The 17,345-nt window shown below is 47.9% G+C and overlaps 7 protein-coding genes across 7 annotated transcripts; 4 read left to right on the top strand and 3 right to left on the bottom strand.

Moving 5' to 3' along the window:
• DFJ58DRAFT_663456 (P-loop containing nucleoside triphosphate hydrolase protein) lies at positions 1–356 on the top strand (the record flags this gene model as incomplete). Its single annotated transcript, XM_041382365.1, has 3 exons — positions 1–65; positions 115–171; positions 222–356. Coding segments are annotated over 3 exons (257 nt in total), but the record flags the coding sequence as incomplete, so codon positions are not given.
• A 1,506-nt stretch (positions 357–1,862) lies between these two features.
• Positions 1,863–2,809, top strand: DFJ58DRAFT_663471 (uncharacterized protein; the record flags this gene model as incomplete). Its single annotated transcript, XM_041382367.1, has 2 exons — positions 1,863–2,150; positions 2,234–2,809. 2 exons carry the CDS (start codon positions 1,863–1,865, stop codon positions 2,807–2,809), a joined length of 864 nt encoding a protein of 287 aa, XP_041241703.1.
• Positions 2,810–3,286: 477 nt separating this feature from the next.
• Positions 3,287–4,123, bottom strand: DFJ58DRAFT_486271 (uncharacterized protein). Its single transcript, XM_041380620.1, has one exon. It carries the CDS (start codon positions 3,912–3,914, stop codon positions 3,438–3,440), a length of 477 nt encoding a protein of 158 aa, XP_041241702.1. The 5' UTR covers positions 3,915–4,123; the 3' UTR covers positions 3,287–3,437.
• Positions 4,124–5,671: 1,548 nt separating this feature from the next.
• DFJ58DRAFT_843291 (Gti1/Pac2 family-domain-containing protein) lies at positions 5,672–6,856 on the bottom strand (the record flags this gene model as incomplete). Its single annotated transcript, XM_041392946.1, has 5 exons — positions 5,672–6,160; positions 6,213–6,375; positions 6,424–6,513; positions 6,565–6,745; positions 6,796–6,856. 5 exons carry the CDS (start codon positions 6,854–6,856, stop codon positions 5,672–5,674), a joined length of 984 nt encoding a protein of 327 aa, XP_041241701.1.
• A 3,118-nt stretch (positions 6,857–9,974) lies between these two features.
• DFJ58DRAFT_486077 (ankyrin repeat-containing domain protein) lies at positions 9,975–11,859 on the top strand. The gene is made up of 7 exons (XM_041380619.1): positions 9,975–9,992; positions 10,052–10,145; positions 10,226–10,333; positions 10,410–10,489; positions 10,540–11,125; positions 11,179–11,688; positions 11,744–11,859. The coding sequence occupies exons 2-6, from the start codon at positions 10,136–10,138 to the stop codon at positions 11,643–11,645; spliced, it is 1,251 nt and encodes a 416-aa protein (XP_041241700.1). The 5' UTR covers positions 9,975–9,992; positions 10,052–10,135; the 3' UTR covers positions 11,646–11,688; positions 11,744–11,859.
• Positions 11,860–12,397: 538 nt separating this feature from the next.
• Positions 12,398–12,884, top strand: DFJ58DRAFT_730297 (uncharacterized protein; the record flags this gene model as incomplete). The annotated part of the gene is made up of 2 exons (XM_041385869.1): positions 12,398–12,454; positions 12,591–12,884. The coding sequence occupies 2 exons, from the start codon at positions 12,398–12,400 to the stop codon at positions 12,882–12,884; spliced, it is 351 nt and encodes a 116-aa protein (XP_041241699.1).
• Positions 12,885–14,563: 1,679 nt separating this feature from the next.
• Positions 14,564–17,256, bottom strand: DFJ58DRAFT_798423 (uncharacterized protein). The gene is made up of 23 exons (XM_041390679.1): positions 16,910–17,256; positions 16,822–16,855; positions 16,741–16,765; positions 16,624–16,677; positions 16,557–16,570; positions 16,479–16,507; positions 16,398–16,423; positions 16,307–16,350; positions 16,245–16,254; positions 16,179–16,196; positions 16,103–16,128; positions 16,021–16,046; positions 15,929–15,969; positions 15,840–15,864; positions 15,777–15,788; positions 15,711–15,726; positions 15,623–15,662; positions 15,471–15,574; positions 15,358–15,417; positions 15,271–15,298; positions 15,152–15,209; positions 14,863–15,095; positions 14,564–14,806 (listed from the first exon to the last, which is right to left on the bottom strand). The coding sequence occupies exons 1-23, from the start codon at positions 16,935–16,937 to the stop codon at positions 14,783–14,785; spliced, it is 975 nt and encodes a 324-aa protein (XP_041241698.1). The 5' UTR covers positions 16,938–17,256; the 3' UTR covers positions 14,564–14,782.
• Positions 17,257–17,345: the final 89 nt, after the last annotated feature.

Raw genomic sequence — 17,345 nt, 5'->3', positions numbered from 1 at the left:
TGGTAGGTATAAACCTTACAAAGGCATCAACCGTCATCATGTGCGACTGTGATTGGAATCCTCAGGTGAGCGTTCTGGGGCAGATCTACTTGATATCCGTCGAAACATTCACAGAACGATTTGCAAGCCATTGCTCGGGCCCATCGCATTGGTCAGACGAAAACCGTCAAGGTGTGTCCGATGCTATGTCACAACTCACCCTACAAACCTTGTTCCTGTAGGTGTACCGCCTTATTTGTCGTGGAAGCGTCGAGGATCAGATGCTCGACCGCATTCGTCGCAAGATGTTCCTATCATTAAAGTCATGTCTTCTTCAACGTCGTCATCTTCTGCCAACGAGGATAATACCCAACTGAAGACTACAGAGCTCCTGGACATTTGCGCAAGGGTAGTAGCGCCTTGTCTCGGTCGGATGTAGGCATGGACTTGGGGATATTCCTCAAAGCGCCAATCCAAGAAATTCTCGACGACTCACGAGAGCGGGAAGGAGTAAGGGATGTGAAGCTGAAGAAAGAGATGGTATCTTCGCATGATACTGCTGAAGACATCGACATCGATGAGAAAACGCTGCTCGATGCAGAGGAGAGGAGCGAAAGCTTCTTAGTGGCATCGCTCAAGTACAGAGCAGACTCTTCGAGGGCAAGCTCATTAAACGCAATCAAAACAATCATCAGATTGCGCAGGAGTGCAGGAACTGGCAGAAAACGGGCACGCATAGACAGGACAGTTGTGGTAGAATGGTATCACAGTCATCGCCGATCATATGGGCCAGAGCGCGGTTCGTGTGGTGTTCTCTGCAGAAAGTAAGATGTGCTGACTTTTACCTTGATCAGCCAGGAAATAAGTCCGGCCTCAAAAAAGAAGGTCGAAAGCGAAGCACGAAACAGAGGATTGGTGCGTTTATTGTCGAGATGGCGGCGACGTGGTCCTCTGTAACACGTGTCCCCGAGGTGAGACTGAACGGGCGTGTGGTTGGCTTGCTCTTGACACCAAATCACCAGTATTTCACCCCAAGTGTCATGGTATCACCGCAGCGCAACTCCGCAAGCTACCTATGATTCATTGTCCCCAACACAAGTGCTCAGCTTGCGATCGCTCCACTGCTGGAAGCAGGAGGAATGTTATTCAGGTGCGTAAATATCCTCAACAACGACTCAATCTAAGATTGTGTAGGTGCCAAACATGCCCACAAGCATTCTGCGAAGACTGTATGCCTGAAGGGGAGATCGATGCTGTCGGGCAAGTGTTGCCTGAGTTGTAAGTGCATGATGTTCAACTGATAGGTTTCGCCTGACGTATCTCTGATTCTGCAGTGTGTTGTTGGGGTATGGTGCTACGAGTACAGCCTACTACATACGATGTCATGAGTGTCATGAACATTGGGAAAAGGAGCCGCAGGCCTGGAAAGCCTGGGAGGAAGAAATGGCTGAAACACAGGCGAAACTACAATCCTTGCAGACCACATAGACTCGTATAGGAGTGTGTTTACGTGCGTTTGATTTGGCCTGCAGCCTACACTTTGTTAACACACCACTCGTCTTCATTGTATGTATTTTATTACTGAGCAATGTGGTCTTTAGTAGTCGAGCAGTGGAGTAATGTTATGGTCTCGGCGGACGTTGGAGAGCCGCCCCACAATGTTTAAGTTTAGGCTTAGTGATCGTCATTGGTCCCCAGTGTGACGTCACTTTTGGCGTGGCAGTATAAAACCTCGTCCCTGCTCTGACGCGTCCGTCAACATCAGAATGACGAGCGACTTACCACCGAAAATCACTCCTGTACCAGCTGGCACGCCCCCTACCGTGTGGGCGAGCAAAACTGAATCCATACTCCAGTCCGACATTGTTACCCCTGATCCCGCCATGAGGGCGACGCCCAAGCCTGAACAACACCCCGTCACAATCACAAAGAACTTGAGCACCCCAGGTCACGAATTTCCGGGCTCCTATCCCAGGGAACATGAACAAGAGCTGCAACATCAATCCTGCGGCGATGGATTTGAGGGCCCTGCGGCTGCCACCTCAGTTGCTCAAACAGCAAGGCAGTACATATCGGAACCTGTGGAGCGCACCGTCGAGTATGCTGGCCAGACAGCAGCTGCATACTTTCCTATCCCTCAGGGCGTCAAAATACGGTGGCTTCCTATTGGTGTGCGTGTGCCCCCTATCTTGTGCTGAGCTGCCCTGACGGACTTTTACCAGCCAATGACGAGCATTCTCACCCCGAGTCCGAGTTGGACCAACAACTGTCTACTTCTCTTCCAAGTTCAGAGTTAAAGGGCGCCCAACCCCACGAACATGTTGGCGGTGTTGGTTCCTTGCCAGGAACTATCTCAGAATCAAGCGTCGCTTTACTACCCGATGAACGGGCAGAGAGAGATACTCAAAGACCGATAAGATTGAAAAGGACGAGTCTCAAACACGAGGGTGATAATCAAGCGAAGGGCGCTGGTGCTGCTGCGGTTGCTGCGAAGCCAGAAGTAAGTCAGGTCTGTCTCCACCTTGACATCTTCCCTTCTTTTTCGATGTTTATTTTGAGCGAGTTGATGCAAGCCATGATGCACTGCATTTTCGGCGCTGACTCGGAGATTGTGGTGCCCGCGGACGAGGGGCTAGTTTGTTTCGCTTCTCTTCATCTTCTTCGTTCTCTTCGTTTCTCGCCTGCCTTTGGCAGCTGGCATCTTCCCAATTCTGTCTTATTTGCGGGAGCATGCTGCATGTCATGGGCTTATTACCAGACACTGACAGGTTCGATCATGATCGTACCAAGTCATTTTCTCTGTTATTCTGGTCGTGACATTCAGTCATGACAGCTAATGTATTTGCAATTACCACCCCGGCTACTTTTTGGACTGTCTCTTCAAATGTTGAGAAGTCGAGATGCCAATATCCCGGGGCATTTGAACTTGATGCGGGGACGGTTGGCTATGCCATGCTTATCTATCTTCTACTTTGGGGTTTTTTGATAGTGCCATGCTTCTTTGTTGTTAACCTCGTTGGACGCTTCCTCGTCTGTCTGTTATATGTTATTCCCTCGTTGCGTCTAGAATCTGACGGTTGTCGTCATTGTAGCCTTCTAATCTTCGAAGGATCTGTCCTCTCAGGCTCAGTCCAGCCATTACGGGGACGCAAATAGACCCTCAACAACTGGACGAATCGCCTACTCAGCAAACAGATCAATATCCCCGCAAAGCTTTCCTGATCCAAAGCCCGTGTCCGTTGATCACACTCCGAAAAACGAAGTACCGGAAGGGCAACGTTCAGACGATGCCGAGACAGCTGGTGTTGGCGGAGCCGCCATAGGAGCGGCTCAGATACGTGATCGGCCTCTAGGCAAGATAACGGAGAGTAAGGCGGCCAAAACTGCTGAGGCGGGAGGTGCAGTAGGCGCCGGTGATCCAGCAAAGGAGGGTATGTACATGTTGTTTGACGCTTGTTCTACAAGCTAATTACGTTCCAACTTAGCGGGCGTCGAGGATAATGCTCGCGATAACAAGGAAGCTCCTGCACACAGTCAGGGAGCCAAAGTGCTACAGCAGCCTGGGGATGAAGAGTCAACAAAGAATAAAAGCGTTGAGAATATGACGGGCGATGTAGGCAAGGTAACTGATGACAGGGGTAACGATGAGGATACCAAACACACCCAGAAAGCTGGAGCACGCACAGGAGGTTCCGATACCGATTACCACCCAGCGAAATTGCATCCGCCGCGCGTTGGCGAGAGCACGAGCCAGGCGAAAGCTCAGCCTGACTCTCCCGTGACGTCAGCATCTGCACCTCCAGCGAGCGCTGCAGGACAGCTCTAAGGAACGTCGGGTGAGTTTTCTGGATAAACTCCGAGGTGAGGCAAAGATAATTGCTGGGAAGATGACCGGCAAGGAGGATAAAGTGGAACAGGGTAAACGGATGGTACATGGCGAAGTGTAAGCTACCACAGAGCCGCGATTGTTTTCCGACCTGATTCAGTTGTATCTCATACACATCAAGTGTTGTATATTTAGCAGGCCTACTGAGATTCCTTGACTTCTGCCTTGGTCAGATACCGTCGAACTCAGCGGAACATGATATCATTCTCTGCTAGTCAATTAATCACGAGCCTTGTCTCCAAGCTTCCAAAGACAATAGGTATAACGAGCTCTAGCCTGATTGGCTGTGGCCAATTAGTTTAGGCATGTGCCACAACGATACTGCGGCGAGAAACTATAAGTGATTGAAACTGTGCCTGACCATATATATGTTTGTAGCAGGAGGCCAAATGAGCATTCCCTCTTCTATGCAGACTCGGGTACCTGAAAGAACAAATGAAAAACAGCCCGTGGGAGGAACTCCGAGGCTGTGACCAGGCAGTTGTCGAATGAAAACGGTACAGATGACCTCTTCATAGCATTAACTGTCACAGGCATTTCAAAACACCCGCATGAAAGCCATAGAAAGATACACGGAGATATAACGATGAGAAAATTGTTACTTACCGAAAACCTGCTAGAGCTCTTCATGATGAGCATAGAGATATGACTCAACAGGGACCCGATCCTGGTCGTAATTCACACATTGACGAGCAAACACGGGACAGCCCGCCACAATTGTTTAGGACAATCAGCAAAAATATTTTAGAGAAGTGAAGGAAGTGCAATGAAAGACTCGGAAGTGACAAGTGGAAATTACTCTTGAAGGATAGAGTTGTTGGAAGAAACCTTCCGAGTAGAATCAATGTCCCGCAATTTCAACTTCAATTTAATGCCTGGATATCGATATTACATAATCCATCATGATGTGGATGCAATAGGATGCAATCCGCAGTGATGTCACATCAAGACGAGGAAAAATAGACGAGAGCTGATAGCGCTTGTCACTTATTCGTTTATCATGGCCCGTTCTGGCTGCGCTCGCCAGATATTACTCATTCAGAGTATACCAAACTAAAGTATCTCACCTAGGGATCAGTCCGGGTCTATACTAGTTTATATCATGTTCCATCAAGTTCCCATGAACTACTAGTATTACATCGGCTACTGGTGACCGTCGTTACTCGAGCCCAGACCTCCGTCAGACGACTTATCTCCAACGTGGCAGCGCAACGCAGTGGTAGTTGAGTACTTAGTGACTATAGCACTAAGAGTCTCATCATGAATGGAGTGCGAGGCCAAATTGAAAGATTGAATAGATCCGACGAATACGCCCGGCGTGTGCACCCGCAATCCCAGGTGGAAATGAATCACTTCAAATTCCAAGAAGCGCACTATCCTCACGGCCGCCACATGCTTGAAGTCACAAATAACTAGTACATATTTAGACCGAGCGCAAAAGTGGAGACTCAATAGAACACTAGGATAGAACAGGAAGCCCACAGTGCTGGAGATGGCCGAGTAGTATGTTAAACATCTAAGCGAGTGTGGAGGTCAGCGCTATTACTATTAGCTCTAATGCTCTTCATTACCTCTGTTCTGGTTTTTAGGACTTATCCAAGAACCGACCGCCGCTTGATATATTCTCTACGATGCCTTTAATTGTCACGCAGACCGGGGAGGTTGGCACGGTCTGGAAGGGTATAGATACAAATGAAAAGATAAGTGAGAAAAATACTGCGGTTACCAAGGGACATAAAATGAATGCAGGAAGTCTCTACCGTTGGAGGCAAAAAAAAGAGGCTAACGCCCGGGACGGGGGAAGGACTATAACACGACTTTAAAGCTATTGAGTACTCGTCTGTCTTCTGCGGATAAGGGGCTGTAAGTCGTTGGAGAGGGATGTCCAAGTTGCACAGATGGTGAGGAATGAGGTTGTCGAGATTCTGGAGTGTCCTGTAGACCGGTCAGGATCGAAATGCTAGGTAGGGACGTCTCTGCACGTCCAGGTCCCATTGCGGCGCCCGATGACGGTAGAGGTCTTGAATGATGCTGGGTAGGGGATAAAGGTATTGATGATGAAGAGGAAGCGGGAGACATTGGGCCTCGGGGGACCCCTTGCAGCATAGAATACTGACTTGGGTGGCCATGTCCATGACTTGCCGAATTGTATGGCTCTATTCCATCAGTAGTATAAGAGAAGCGATCGGTGCGAGATCCGTTGGCTTTGCTGGAGACAAAGATGCCACCGGGAACCCTCAAATTTCGAAGGTAATCGTAACTCTCGATGACAGGAAGTCGAACATAGTCATCCCCCTGTTGCGGTAATGAACAAGAGATCTTCTTTCATTGTGGAGACTAAGCTCACTGTAAAGTATGCAACGACATGCCATTTACGCGGGAGACTTGAGCCCGGAAGATAGACTAATGCGGAGTAAGTTTGTTTCGTCAAACCATTCGGACGATTAGGACGATCTTTTCGTCTGTTTGTTGGAGGAGCCACGGCGAGTGGATCTGTAGTACGAAGCGCTCTACGATGCAGTGAGTACACTAAGAAAGATGCTGACTCGACAAATTACCTTATAGCAGCTTTAGCATCTTTCTCTTCCTGAGTTGTCTCCATCTTCTCCTCGTAGAATAGGTAGTCACCACGCATCCGACTTTGCGACCTAGGAGACACAGGTCATGACAGCGTCTACATGTAAAACAATATCGAATACCATCTACGCCCGTCTGTCCAGCGTAGGAGTCCTCCATCGTTCTCAGCCTCCTCCCAGACGAAGACGTTCCCGGAAGATAACTGCTCTCTTTCTGAAGCAGTAAGTCGCCGCTTGATCAACGGTAACATATTGAGACGCACGGCCTCGAGGACAACGTGCGCATCTTTGGCATCCCGGACATCTTTGTAGTTCGTAAGACACAGAGCCACTAGAGAGGAAAGGACGACTCACGTAATGCAGGATGGGTCGGAGGTCCGTTGTGGACAACAGGTGAATTGGAATAGTAAGCCATTTTAGGTGGGATCTGAGATAGTGATCAAAACCCGCCACTCAAATGAGAAGCTTTATAGTCTCAGGCAAGCTTGCCATGGGCACTGAGCGGAAACGGAGATCTCGAACAAACGTGGATAATAAGTCCTGACATGAGGACGAACAAACCTTGTTTCGATGACCCGCGATCAGGTACCCGCTCCAGAGCGTTTCGCGCGCCAAAGTTCTGCCTGTCGTAAAAACACCCTGTACCGATCAGCCGATCGTCCGAATAGGCAGAGAAGATAGATCGGCGAAACTTCTCACATACCAAAATCAAGTGGTCGGCAAAGCTCGTGTGATATTATTCGCCTTTGTAGTCAATTTGAACAACTTAACGCATGGACTATGTCCTAGAGAAGGGTCATTAGACGCAAGCTAAGTTGAGTATCACATTAAACACAGCATCCGAGTCCTACATGAGAGTAGGTTGCAGCTTGAGCTTGAGTACTCATCCACGTAAATTCCCCACGAAAAAAGTCGGGTGTGTCAGATGCTATTGAATAAGCATGGCAGCATGCCGAAGATTTTAGTTCAACAAAGTGACATGCGATTGACTATGACCCACATCATTGAGCCACTATCCTGATTGGTGGGTCCTTGCGTCAAATGTCCAGAATTAGCACTGTCGCGGCAGAACACCTAGCGAATATCCTAACCGTCTGTCAACTCTGTCACTACATGATGCTAAGTGCAGTCCCAATTAGTCTGCTTACCCCTGAATCACAATCATCCGGAAGGTGCTCGACCAAACAACGTGTCTTCTGACTTGCTATCGATAGCGGTAACATTTATGGCTGAATTAGTGCAATCATGACTTGATCTGAGAAAGATTTACCGGACTGAGAGTCGCCAAGATGAGCTACAACTAATCCGGATCGTGATGAAAAGCTAACAGGTTAAGCAGGTTAATTATCATGGTGTATAGTTGACGTGGGAAACTAGTCATCGCGTGACTAGTAGTTTATTTTTGCGCGAAACATGAAAACCAAGTCTGGATTACGGGCGTTGTCATTGAGACTGCGGTTGGAGCATCCTACGGAGAGACAGCTTTTGCCGCGCCAGAAAGGGATTAAGCTCTTCACTTCAAGCTCCGAAATAGACTTCCGCAACAGGGGTATGGTAACTGAGTTCGCTTCTGGCCACATCGTGATTGTACTGCGGTATGAGTATTTAGGATGAATTGGTAGCTTGCGGATATGAATTTACCTGGGAAGGTGATGTAATTCATCCGGTCGAGTGGCACCGTTCGAGACACCATGCCCCGGAATCAGCACTTGGACATGCATGAGAAGTTGAGAACAGGTCGAAGTTCACTGCGAGGAATTAAGCGTTCCAAAAACAGAGTTCCGATCCGGAACAACAAAATGGGCACTGCTACCGCTTGGTTATTCATGCTCCCTAAGACTGCCTTCCAACACATAAGTGAGGAGGCCGTACAGAAACTTGTGCGCCGACCTGCCCGCGCAGATGCATGTTCAAATTTATCCTAATGAGTTTCACAGCAGCATTTCATCGTAGACAAGCTTAGATGCAGCTGGGATCAGTGATGGGTGTGTTTATATATGAGGTGAATGCGACCGACTCATCTTCTTTTCAGATTTTGTCTATCTTTACCATGTTCATCATCCGACTGCCGACTCGGACACAACTGGATCTAGGCGAGCGGGTATCAGCCTGGCAGTCGGAAAATGTTGTCGCTTCTACCGTCGCGAGTATCAGCGGGGCCCAGGGGACATCAAACTCAATTGTCAGTGCCTCTATGTCTTGCGTAATCAATTCGACTGGTAATGCCAAAAATAAACGGTGGGTTATCTAAAATAGGTTGACCCATTTTTATCTTGCTACTACAGTGCTGGACTGAAAGCTAGAAGGTGATGCGGCAACAAATACTCAAGGGCACCAGGCGCCGCACTGATCCGCAAGTCGCTCGTCGAAAATTCACACCTAAGTAGGACCTCCACATGTCCGCATGTTCTAAAAGCGTTATGACGTAGAGCCTGAACAAACCTCACTGACTTTTTGAGTCGGTACCGAAGCTGACAAATATTGACAACCCAATAGACTACTCGAGATTACTACCCGAGATTAGACACAAGGGAAAAACCGTTACAGTGTACGTACCGGTATTCCATGACCTTGGGGAATTGTTATATGGCATGTGAGTGCCGTGCAGCCATTTTAGAGGTGCGAGCTATTTGAGGCCCCAATCTTACATTTTGTTTGTCCATTTTTCGCCTATTTGACGCCTCGCATGCGAGCGCTCCGTTACTTGAACACACAATGTCTCCCTAATTTTTGCCTATCCCAGGCCTTCAGGGCGGGCGTTTTCAAACTTGCTACATGATGTATGATCAATGAGTAAATGAGCACCAATCAGGCCTCCGATGTGACAGCTCTGACCCAGATTGTGATCAAAGGTAGCGCCGCATTTCACATGTCGGCAGCGCGCATTCGACCTTCATACTCACGACCCATTTTTCAACCTCAGAAAGAAATCGCTTGTAGGCGACCGTGGTCTGGTGCACGAGCGTGCAAGTTATCTCCTGATGCGGGGAAGGAGTGGAATGCACTTACTACTGTTGCCGAAGCTCAAAATTCCTGGTGGACGCATGTTGACAACGTTGAAAACTTGGTTCCTCTGGCTCGTTACGTTTTATTAGACTATTGCATGCTTAAATTTTACCCTCCAAAAGCGAAATAGTGCTCACTGCTAGCGACACGTGACTACCCTTGTCCGATTTTGCCTATTTGACGCTCTATTTGACTCAGGGCCATTTTGGAGGGTCCTGCCAGAGTCTGACAGCTGAACATCAGAGAGCAGCCGGCGGCCTCAAATAATACTTCATGAATGTCCGTGGAGTGCGCAAGAGGCCATGCGGACGAAGGACAACCGGTGATAGAGGAAAATACTTAAGCCTTGCGATGGGACAGATTCAGAGTTCATGAGAAAGAGATTCAACAGAAGGACGAAAGAAGCACTGAAGGATATGTGCCTGTGCGCGTCGGCTGTGCAGGGCCGCCATCCACCAGAAACTCGACCATAAGGTTTCATATAGGCTGAATCATTTGAGTCTTAGTGATGGTGATGAGGTGTAATCGTTGCACCTAATGCAAAAGCAAGTTCAACAACAATTCGTGGTTTTACGTAAATGTCCACATTAATCAGTTCAATTAGCGGCTTGCCAGTGACCCACTCCGTCAAAGCGTCGGTGACTCTCTGTGCACTATTTTCAACTGAACGGAGATACAGCTGGTTGATATGGAACGAGGTGAGAATACTCATCTTGGCAGATCTTTAAGTTATGTTCTCACCAGCACCATGATAATTTGATGAACTGTGACACGCCAGGTCATGGCGGGCTCAAAGTGACAGCGGAGATGGAGGTCATCCTCAAGCAACCAGGCTATATTAGCATTAAAATGGGTAGCGAGAAACTTAGGACTATGTTTCAAACACGTGCGTTCCTCGGATTTTGATTGACAGTTTATACTCTCCAGCCTTCCTGAGAACGACACTAACGCTGAGCATGCAGAGTTCGGCGAACTGGATATTAATAAACTTTCATCATTCGCACTCGCATGCATGACAGGGCAAATTCAAGACGTCAAAGCTGTTCGTCTCTATCTCTATGCCGCGGTTGAAATACTGAATCCCCAGTCAAGGCAGTCAGCGGAGGGGTTGCTCCTGATATAACGGGAGCTGAGACGCCCTTCAAAATTGGTTTTCTTTCATTTACTGTTCTCGGCGCACAGCGAATCAGTGGAGCCACTCCAAATTCTCTCAAGCACCTTGACGTTATCAACTATCTTCTTCAGTGTGGTGCACCACCGGATTTGCCGGATATATCCGGGCACACAGCCCTCCACCATGCATGTACTCCTCCCCTTGGACATTTTGAACTTGCCAAGGCACTTCTAAAAGGTGGAGCTAACCCGAATGTCCAAAACCGTTATGGCGAAGTCCCTCTATTCTTCCCATTCCAGGGACAAGATATACCGATCCTAGATTTGCTAATGGAACACGACGCTGATCTGGACATTAAGGACGGAAATGGTGATTCTCCCCGTGCGTTATGTGTTGTATTTGGTCCCCAGGTCACGGCGGCGGTTCGCCGGTGGGAAAGGAAGCGATCAGGGGAGAAAGCCCTATGGGAAGAGAAGGAATGCGAATACTGCAAGAAAAAAGAGAGAGGCCTGAAGCAATGTGCACGATGTCACACAGTCCGATATTGTTCGTCTGACTGCCAACGTAAGAGACTACTGCCATTCTCATGTGTTTTCCCAACTCACGATTTATGTCAGGTATGCATTGGAAAATCCATAAACCGTTATGCCAGCCATTTTCCACATCAACCACGGTCACGCTGAAGCCAACCTATGGGAACTTCTCGTCTACGATATCTCGTGCTGATTTCACTCGCGAAGCCCTCGGCCTTTCGAGTGCCAAGTCCAAGCCACCCAAAAACGCTCCGTATACTCGAATGTCCTTTGATCAGAAGTCCATGATCATCAAGGTGCAAGTCCCCGTAGATCCGTTCTCCCCGACTGCGACGTCAATGGGACTGGGCGGCTTGCTCATATACAACAAAAAGAAAGATTTCATGTGCACTGTTCAACGAGCTGGAAACACAAACGCGTATGATGATATCGTCCGCGTGGTGAAATCCAAGGGTGTCGGAGGAGTGAAGGCTTATTTTGCCGCTGAACTTCGAACTCGCGATGAGCTGGTTGTCAAAATTTCTGAAACTTTAGCGGAGCAGCCGTTCTAGACGGCTTCCAACATTCTCGACCAGCGCAACTCTCCATTTCTCAGTAAGAATCGTCCACTTCTCAAGGGGTGACCGTCGCTTACGGATCTCATGAGCAGGAATAATTGTTCTCGTGATTCATGCCACAAAATGATCGATTCTACTTATTGCAAAAAATAATCACACTCGTCACACGGCAATACCAAAGTATACAAGGGCGAGTAGATAACTTGTACATCAGCTCAAATTCTCCAATCGAATACGTCGAATTCTCCGATAGTGACAGTGTCAAGGAAAGTTGAAATTGTGGGTACAGCCATGTTCACGATATGTTCTCCTATTTTTGGTTAAAGGTACGTGAATATCAACATGGAGGACTGGTTTCCTAGCTTACCAAGTCTTTCTCCTTCGTGATGTCGAGTACGATGTGTTGGCTGGTGTTGGGCCGCCAATAGCACTATTGCATGACCCAGAATTGAAAGGTGCACTGTCCGCATGGTGACGTCGTCCATGTGGGGAAGGAGCTTCACGTCAAATCACGTACGCCTTACGTGGCAGGATCGTTTGGATAGAATGTGGAGCGCATCATGTGCGATGTTTCCTTCGTGTGGAACAACTGAAAATGGGGCACTTCCACCTCAGGATTCGGTACCTGTAGGTAAGAGCGTGCCCATAATCTACAGCATACCCTACAAGATCAGGAAGCGACAGATTGACATCGAGGGAAACGCGCAGATAAGTCGGACAAGCATATGAGTTGGTGGGACACCACAATGGCGGAATTCGTCGTGCTCGTCGACACCATTACGAATCAGAGACCAAGAATTTTTGTGAGTCGAATGTACTGAGTGGATGCCTAGGACTTATTGTGGTTTGGATAGGGAAACGAGTTGGCAAGTGCGTACGTTTCCGAAGAGACACCTGTCACGATTCAGAACTACAACGAAGTTCTCGACAATCATCTAGCTTACGGCAAACATTGGCCCAGACTGCTGGGGACGTCCACGCAAACAGCCGGTCTCCATTACTGTGCACTTCCATCTCAAACCCTCCTTCTTTGAGATATCCAGCCAATCCGACAACGTCGTATATTCCATCCACTATGGGCATCTCACCAAAACCATCTCAGCACCCTCGGCATCTTTTGCAGGTGACCGTGCACTTGTGGATGAGGTCACTCAGGAAGCGTTCGCTCTGGCTGGAGATAATGTCGCGTCGTCGTCGGCCTTCGAAGCAGATTTTACTTGCGAACAACTTTGAGGTTGGGGTGATTACACCTAGGGGCATATATAGTTTGCAGCAGGCTGCAAAGGTGTCTTTCAAAGACCTTGACATGCCCATGCTGATTGGTGTCAATCCCCCAAACGGCAGAAGGTGATCGGAGTGGGGGACCCCTAGCCTACCAGGCGAGTAGCACCCCGTAGCTTAGTCAACCACTCTTGCTCACGAGTCGCGACACACAGGCACAGCCGCAGATACTACGAGAAATCTGGTATGCACCAAGTGGATTACCCTGCAATCATCGAAGATATCAGAGGCAAGTGCTCTCTTTCTCCCGTCGCTTGATACTGGGCTGTGACAATAGTGAATATCACCATGACAGGAAACCGAATATAATGCGTACCTCACGCTCGAAAAAATCGTTCTGCACATCGCCCACAATTCATGCTTCGCATCTCATGTCATCGAAGCCGTGACAACACGATCGCAGAAGCCCAGTGCACTGTCTTTCGCCCACTCTTCTGGTACTGAGACGACTCGGCCCTCGCTCTCGACCACATTCACACCGTATAACACAATACCTATTTTCAACATTAACCAAGTCTACAATAACAATAAACGGGATTACTGTTTTAGAAAAGAATTCGGTACCGCAATGTGTTCCGATGATTCCACTAGTTGAACCGTGTAGGAAATGTGTGTAACCTCACCGGTCACATACTCATGCATGTCCGAATAGCCAACCCTTGGCGCGCCATCCTGTCTAGACATGTGCATGGGAGCATGCGACTTTAACCAGTGATGGAATACGTGTCAACTACGTCGGCATCAACCGTGTAGAGAGAAAACCAACTTCGTTGGTCGCAAAAGGACAGTTGGGTTGGGTGATGCATATCAGGGCTCCGATTCCTGTGGGCTGATGCAAGTTAGGGAGCGAAAAAAGAACAAAAACATGCGTCTCCAGTCACTGATTAAAATAAGCTTGGGAACTAGTCAGCGGAACATAAAACGATTGCATGGATGCTCCCACTTTGCGGCTGTAGTCGTAGTAGTCCGATGATATCCCGGAAGTCGGGCGCCACGATGGAGGATTATAAAAGATCGGCATGGTATTATTTAAGGGCTCATGGCATTCATATGTTATTTCAGGAGCTGAGCTTGAGAAAAAGTAAGAGTCCATTGAAGTGGTCAAAAACTCAGCAATCATTTGATTTTGGCAGACGAACCCAGAGTGAGATATTCCAACACAAGTGTTCTCGAAACCAGTTGGGCGCCTAGAGCCAGTATACCTGAATCATCGCATGACCGGGTGATGATGGCGACTCCCGGGCCCGAGGTGTCAAAGCCTCTACGAATTGCTCACTTCCCATGGAGCGAGAGTCAACATGTCATCTAACTTTTGTAAGGCTTTCTGTCCATGATAACCCTGGGCCCGTCCAAAGTGTAGACAAGCCCCACGCCTGCGACCTCGACAATAATTGAAGATACGCCATGCATAGGTCATTGCCAAATTCCAACTTGAATGAAGGAGGTTCGTCCGGCGACGTCCGAATTACGGTATTAACTCTCGAGCAGAGAACATGGAGACTTGGCGCCAAGCTGGCGGAGACATGGCGGTGTTGTGCCCATTCCTTCTCATTTAATGATTACATATCTAGCGTGTCTAGGCCTCGGACGTGGTTCCTCGACAGCGGTTCAATCACACGTCTCACACGTCATTAATGAAAATATGCTTATTTTTCAAGTTGGGGGGTATCGAGCTACATAGATACAAGCAAGAGTAGACGAGACGGTAGTAAGAGTGATGTCAACAACAAGAATCCCATGATGAAGATGAAGATGAGTGATAATAATGATGATGGCGAAGTACGAAGCGCTCTAGGGCTAGGTCGATAGATAAGGAGTATGTTGCAATCATGCACAGCAAAACACAAACATCAGATTTTGTCCAAGTTACCCATCTTCATTTCCGTCGTCATTTGATGGGATAAACCGAAGAAGCAGAACTGCAACTCACCTCAAGCTGGGCGATATCTCCATCTGGAGCCGATTTTACACGGGCACGAGCGGAGACGGTGCTGGCTGTCGTTTTACTCTGCGTGCCTCCGCTGCTGTCCCTGTCGCTTGAGGACTGTAGGCCAGTTAGGTTGATGGTGTTGACACGGAAACTAGTGCCGTCATCGCGAGTGTGATCACGCCCTCGTAGGGCACTTCGGCTATTTAGGGATGCAAGGAGGGAATTAGCGTATACTGCAGAATAAAAGGGTGAGATGTCTTATCACCCGAGATACAGGATTTACACTCACGCTTTCCGATGACGAAATCTATCGCGATGAACCACAGACTGCCTGGGATGATAGCAAACTGTGCGGCAAACAAATATTAGCTTCGAAAGTATTGACCTGCCTCGTTCGCCTGAACTTACTGCGATAACTTCGGCCACGGCAACGACTCTAGAAGATAAGAAGCGAGATGAATACCATCACTCATGTCTATCAGACAAAGGACTTACGAAGTCAGTAGACAACGATTGATGGCGTATATGATCAATGTATTGACGAGCGTGTTAGTCCTAATGGTCAATATCAATCTCAGTGACATCAACAATGGGGGATTAAGACCTACTCGATAACAGGACTGCGATTGCCGTGGAGAAGAATGCACAGTGAACAAGCAATGAAGACATCGGACAAAACAGCAGTTATAGCGAAAGGCGTAGCAGCATAGAGCTGGAAACTGTCAGTAGGACACCTAGTCAAACTAGTCTTTCAGCGCACAGTGATCTCCGAAAGCGCGCTGAATTCCTTCTTGATGAACCTGAGAGGATGTTTATTACATTTTATACACATCGAAGAGAGTACTCACATGAGGATAACTGTCTCTACTTTGACTCAGCACATTGTTTGAGTGAAATGAGAAAAGGAAGCCTACCCAATCCAAAGGCTGAATCTCCGATCAATGAGCTGCTTAGACAAGTCATATACGGAGTCTTACCGAAGTGTGCGAGAACGACCAACATCTTGAAATGACAAAAACACCATTCAGTACCAAACCACCATATGAACCCGAGAGCTTCAGCTTACAAGAAAGGATGTCAACCACCATCGAATATTGGAGCGGGTTACTACCCCAGAAAGATTCAAGACAAGAAAATCAACTGAAACGAAACGCTTACAGTAGCATATTCGAAAAGCAAAGTATCTGACAAAGACACTCAGGATACATCTCTGCAAACCATTAATGGAACCGTCACGCACGTTTGCACGAGCACAGCCATGAGAAGCTACTGCCAACGTTAGCTTCAGGAAGACTCCCAGGTGGAAAAAGACTTGCATTTAGACCGAGCGATATCTGATTCCCATATGTTAGATGCGGAATTACACAACGCTAAACACTCACGAAAAGGGACCTAGGATGTACGACTCAGCACTGAAACATTGGGGTGTTCTGGAAGTACATACCAAACTCCAATTGCAAGGTTATCTGGGTCACCAAAACTCGTGACCTATACTGAATCAGAATCGTAAACACGAGAATCTGGTTGATGCGCACAAGATAGTAATACAGGGCATGACACACTTGAACGGGAATCAATTCAGTAAATGTCAATTTAGGCGCTAATATATCACTCACTAAGGGAGACGTGTAAAGTGTCGATGACCCTGCGAAGCAATCAGGAAAGTATAATCCACTAAACGCAAAGAAAATTACCAGATGGACGCAACCTGTAACACCTCCGTAAAAAGCCAGAATGTAGCACAAACTAGACACGACGTACCAGTACTTTCAGGCCATCGGTGTCTCTGGGGTAATACACATAATACAAGTATGTCTTGCAGGGGTTCGCAGGTAATCAGTAAGTGCTACCACCTTCAACAGACGAAATGCGACGTACCTGCAGAGTCGTGATGCCATACAAGCTGTTATCCGATCACATTGTCAAGTCCAGGCGGAAGGAGACGGACTCTCGACGTACATCGCAGCCACCATACCCCCGATGAACCCTGCGCCTAAAAAAATGTTAATTGCACCCCTAGGGACGATGTCATGGATAAAACACTCACCAAACGTATCATGAATGTCCACCGCCATAGCGAACAATCAGCGTACAGAGAAGAAGAACACGTTTTGAAGTGGCTGTATACCACAAGGCATTTATTATACGGGGTTTCAGGTCCCAACAGATCAAGTGATGGAAAGCTTAAGGAAGGAGCTTATCGGTATTAAATCTTTTTGGCGCGGTTTGCACGGGGGTCCAGCTGGACCCTAGGCCTGGCTTTTTAAGTTGGCGCTCAATGCCCACTTGACCTCCCAAACTAAAAATAACTTGACATTTCCTGGAAAATGCTCACCTTGAGGCCTCCGTAGTGCCCTTGGTAATTAGACTTGGCTGGCTATGCATTTGTTGTGCACAGTCACCGAGAAATCACCAGAATCTAATGTCAGCCAGTTGGTCTCAGTTGATGGATAGAAGATATCAACTATCCATCCATACGTGGC

This window comes from Suillus subalutaceus, assembly GCF_016647625.1.
Source record: "Suillus subalutaceus strain FC151 chromosome Unknown DFJ58scaffold_86, whole genome shotgun sequence".
NCBI lineage: Eukaryota > Fungi > Basidiomycota > Agaricomycetes > Boletales > Suillaceae > Suillus > Suillus subalutaceus.
Note: the sequence above shows the minus strand (reverse complement) of the source record. Positions and strands in the feature narration are given on the sequence as shown.

Excerpts from the sequence above, each read along its gene's own strand:
- DFJ58DRAFT_798423 (XM_041390679.1), bottom strand. The coding sequence starts at position 16,937 with ATGGCGGTGGACATTCATGATACGTTTG. Across the intron at positions 16,351-16,397 it reads ATGCCCTGTATTACTATCTT|GTCACGAGTTTTGGTGACCC; the intron begins GTGCGCATCAAC and ends GATTCAGTATAG. Across the intron at positions 15,970-16,020 it reads TGCTTTTCGAATATGCTACT|TAACCCGCTCCAATATTCGA; the intron begins GTAAGCGTTTCG and ends TTTCTGGGGTAG.
- DFJ58DRAFT_486077 (XM_041380619.1), top strand. Across the intron at positions 10,490-10,539 it reads AAATTCAAGACGTCAAAGCT|GCAGTCAGCGGAGGGGTTGC; the intron begins GTTCGTCTCTAT and ends TCCCCAGTCAAG. Across the intron at positions 11,126-11,178 it reads TTGTTCGTCTGACTGCCAAC|GTATGCATTGGAAAATCCAT; the intron begins GTAAGAGACTAC and ends GATTTATGTCAG.
- DFJ58DRAFT_486271 (XM_041380620.1), bottom strand. The coding sequence starts at position 3,914 with ATGTACCATCCGTTTACCCTGTTCCACTTTATCCTCCTTGCCGGTCAT.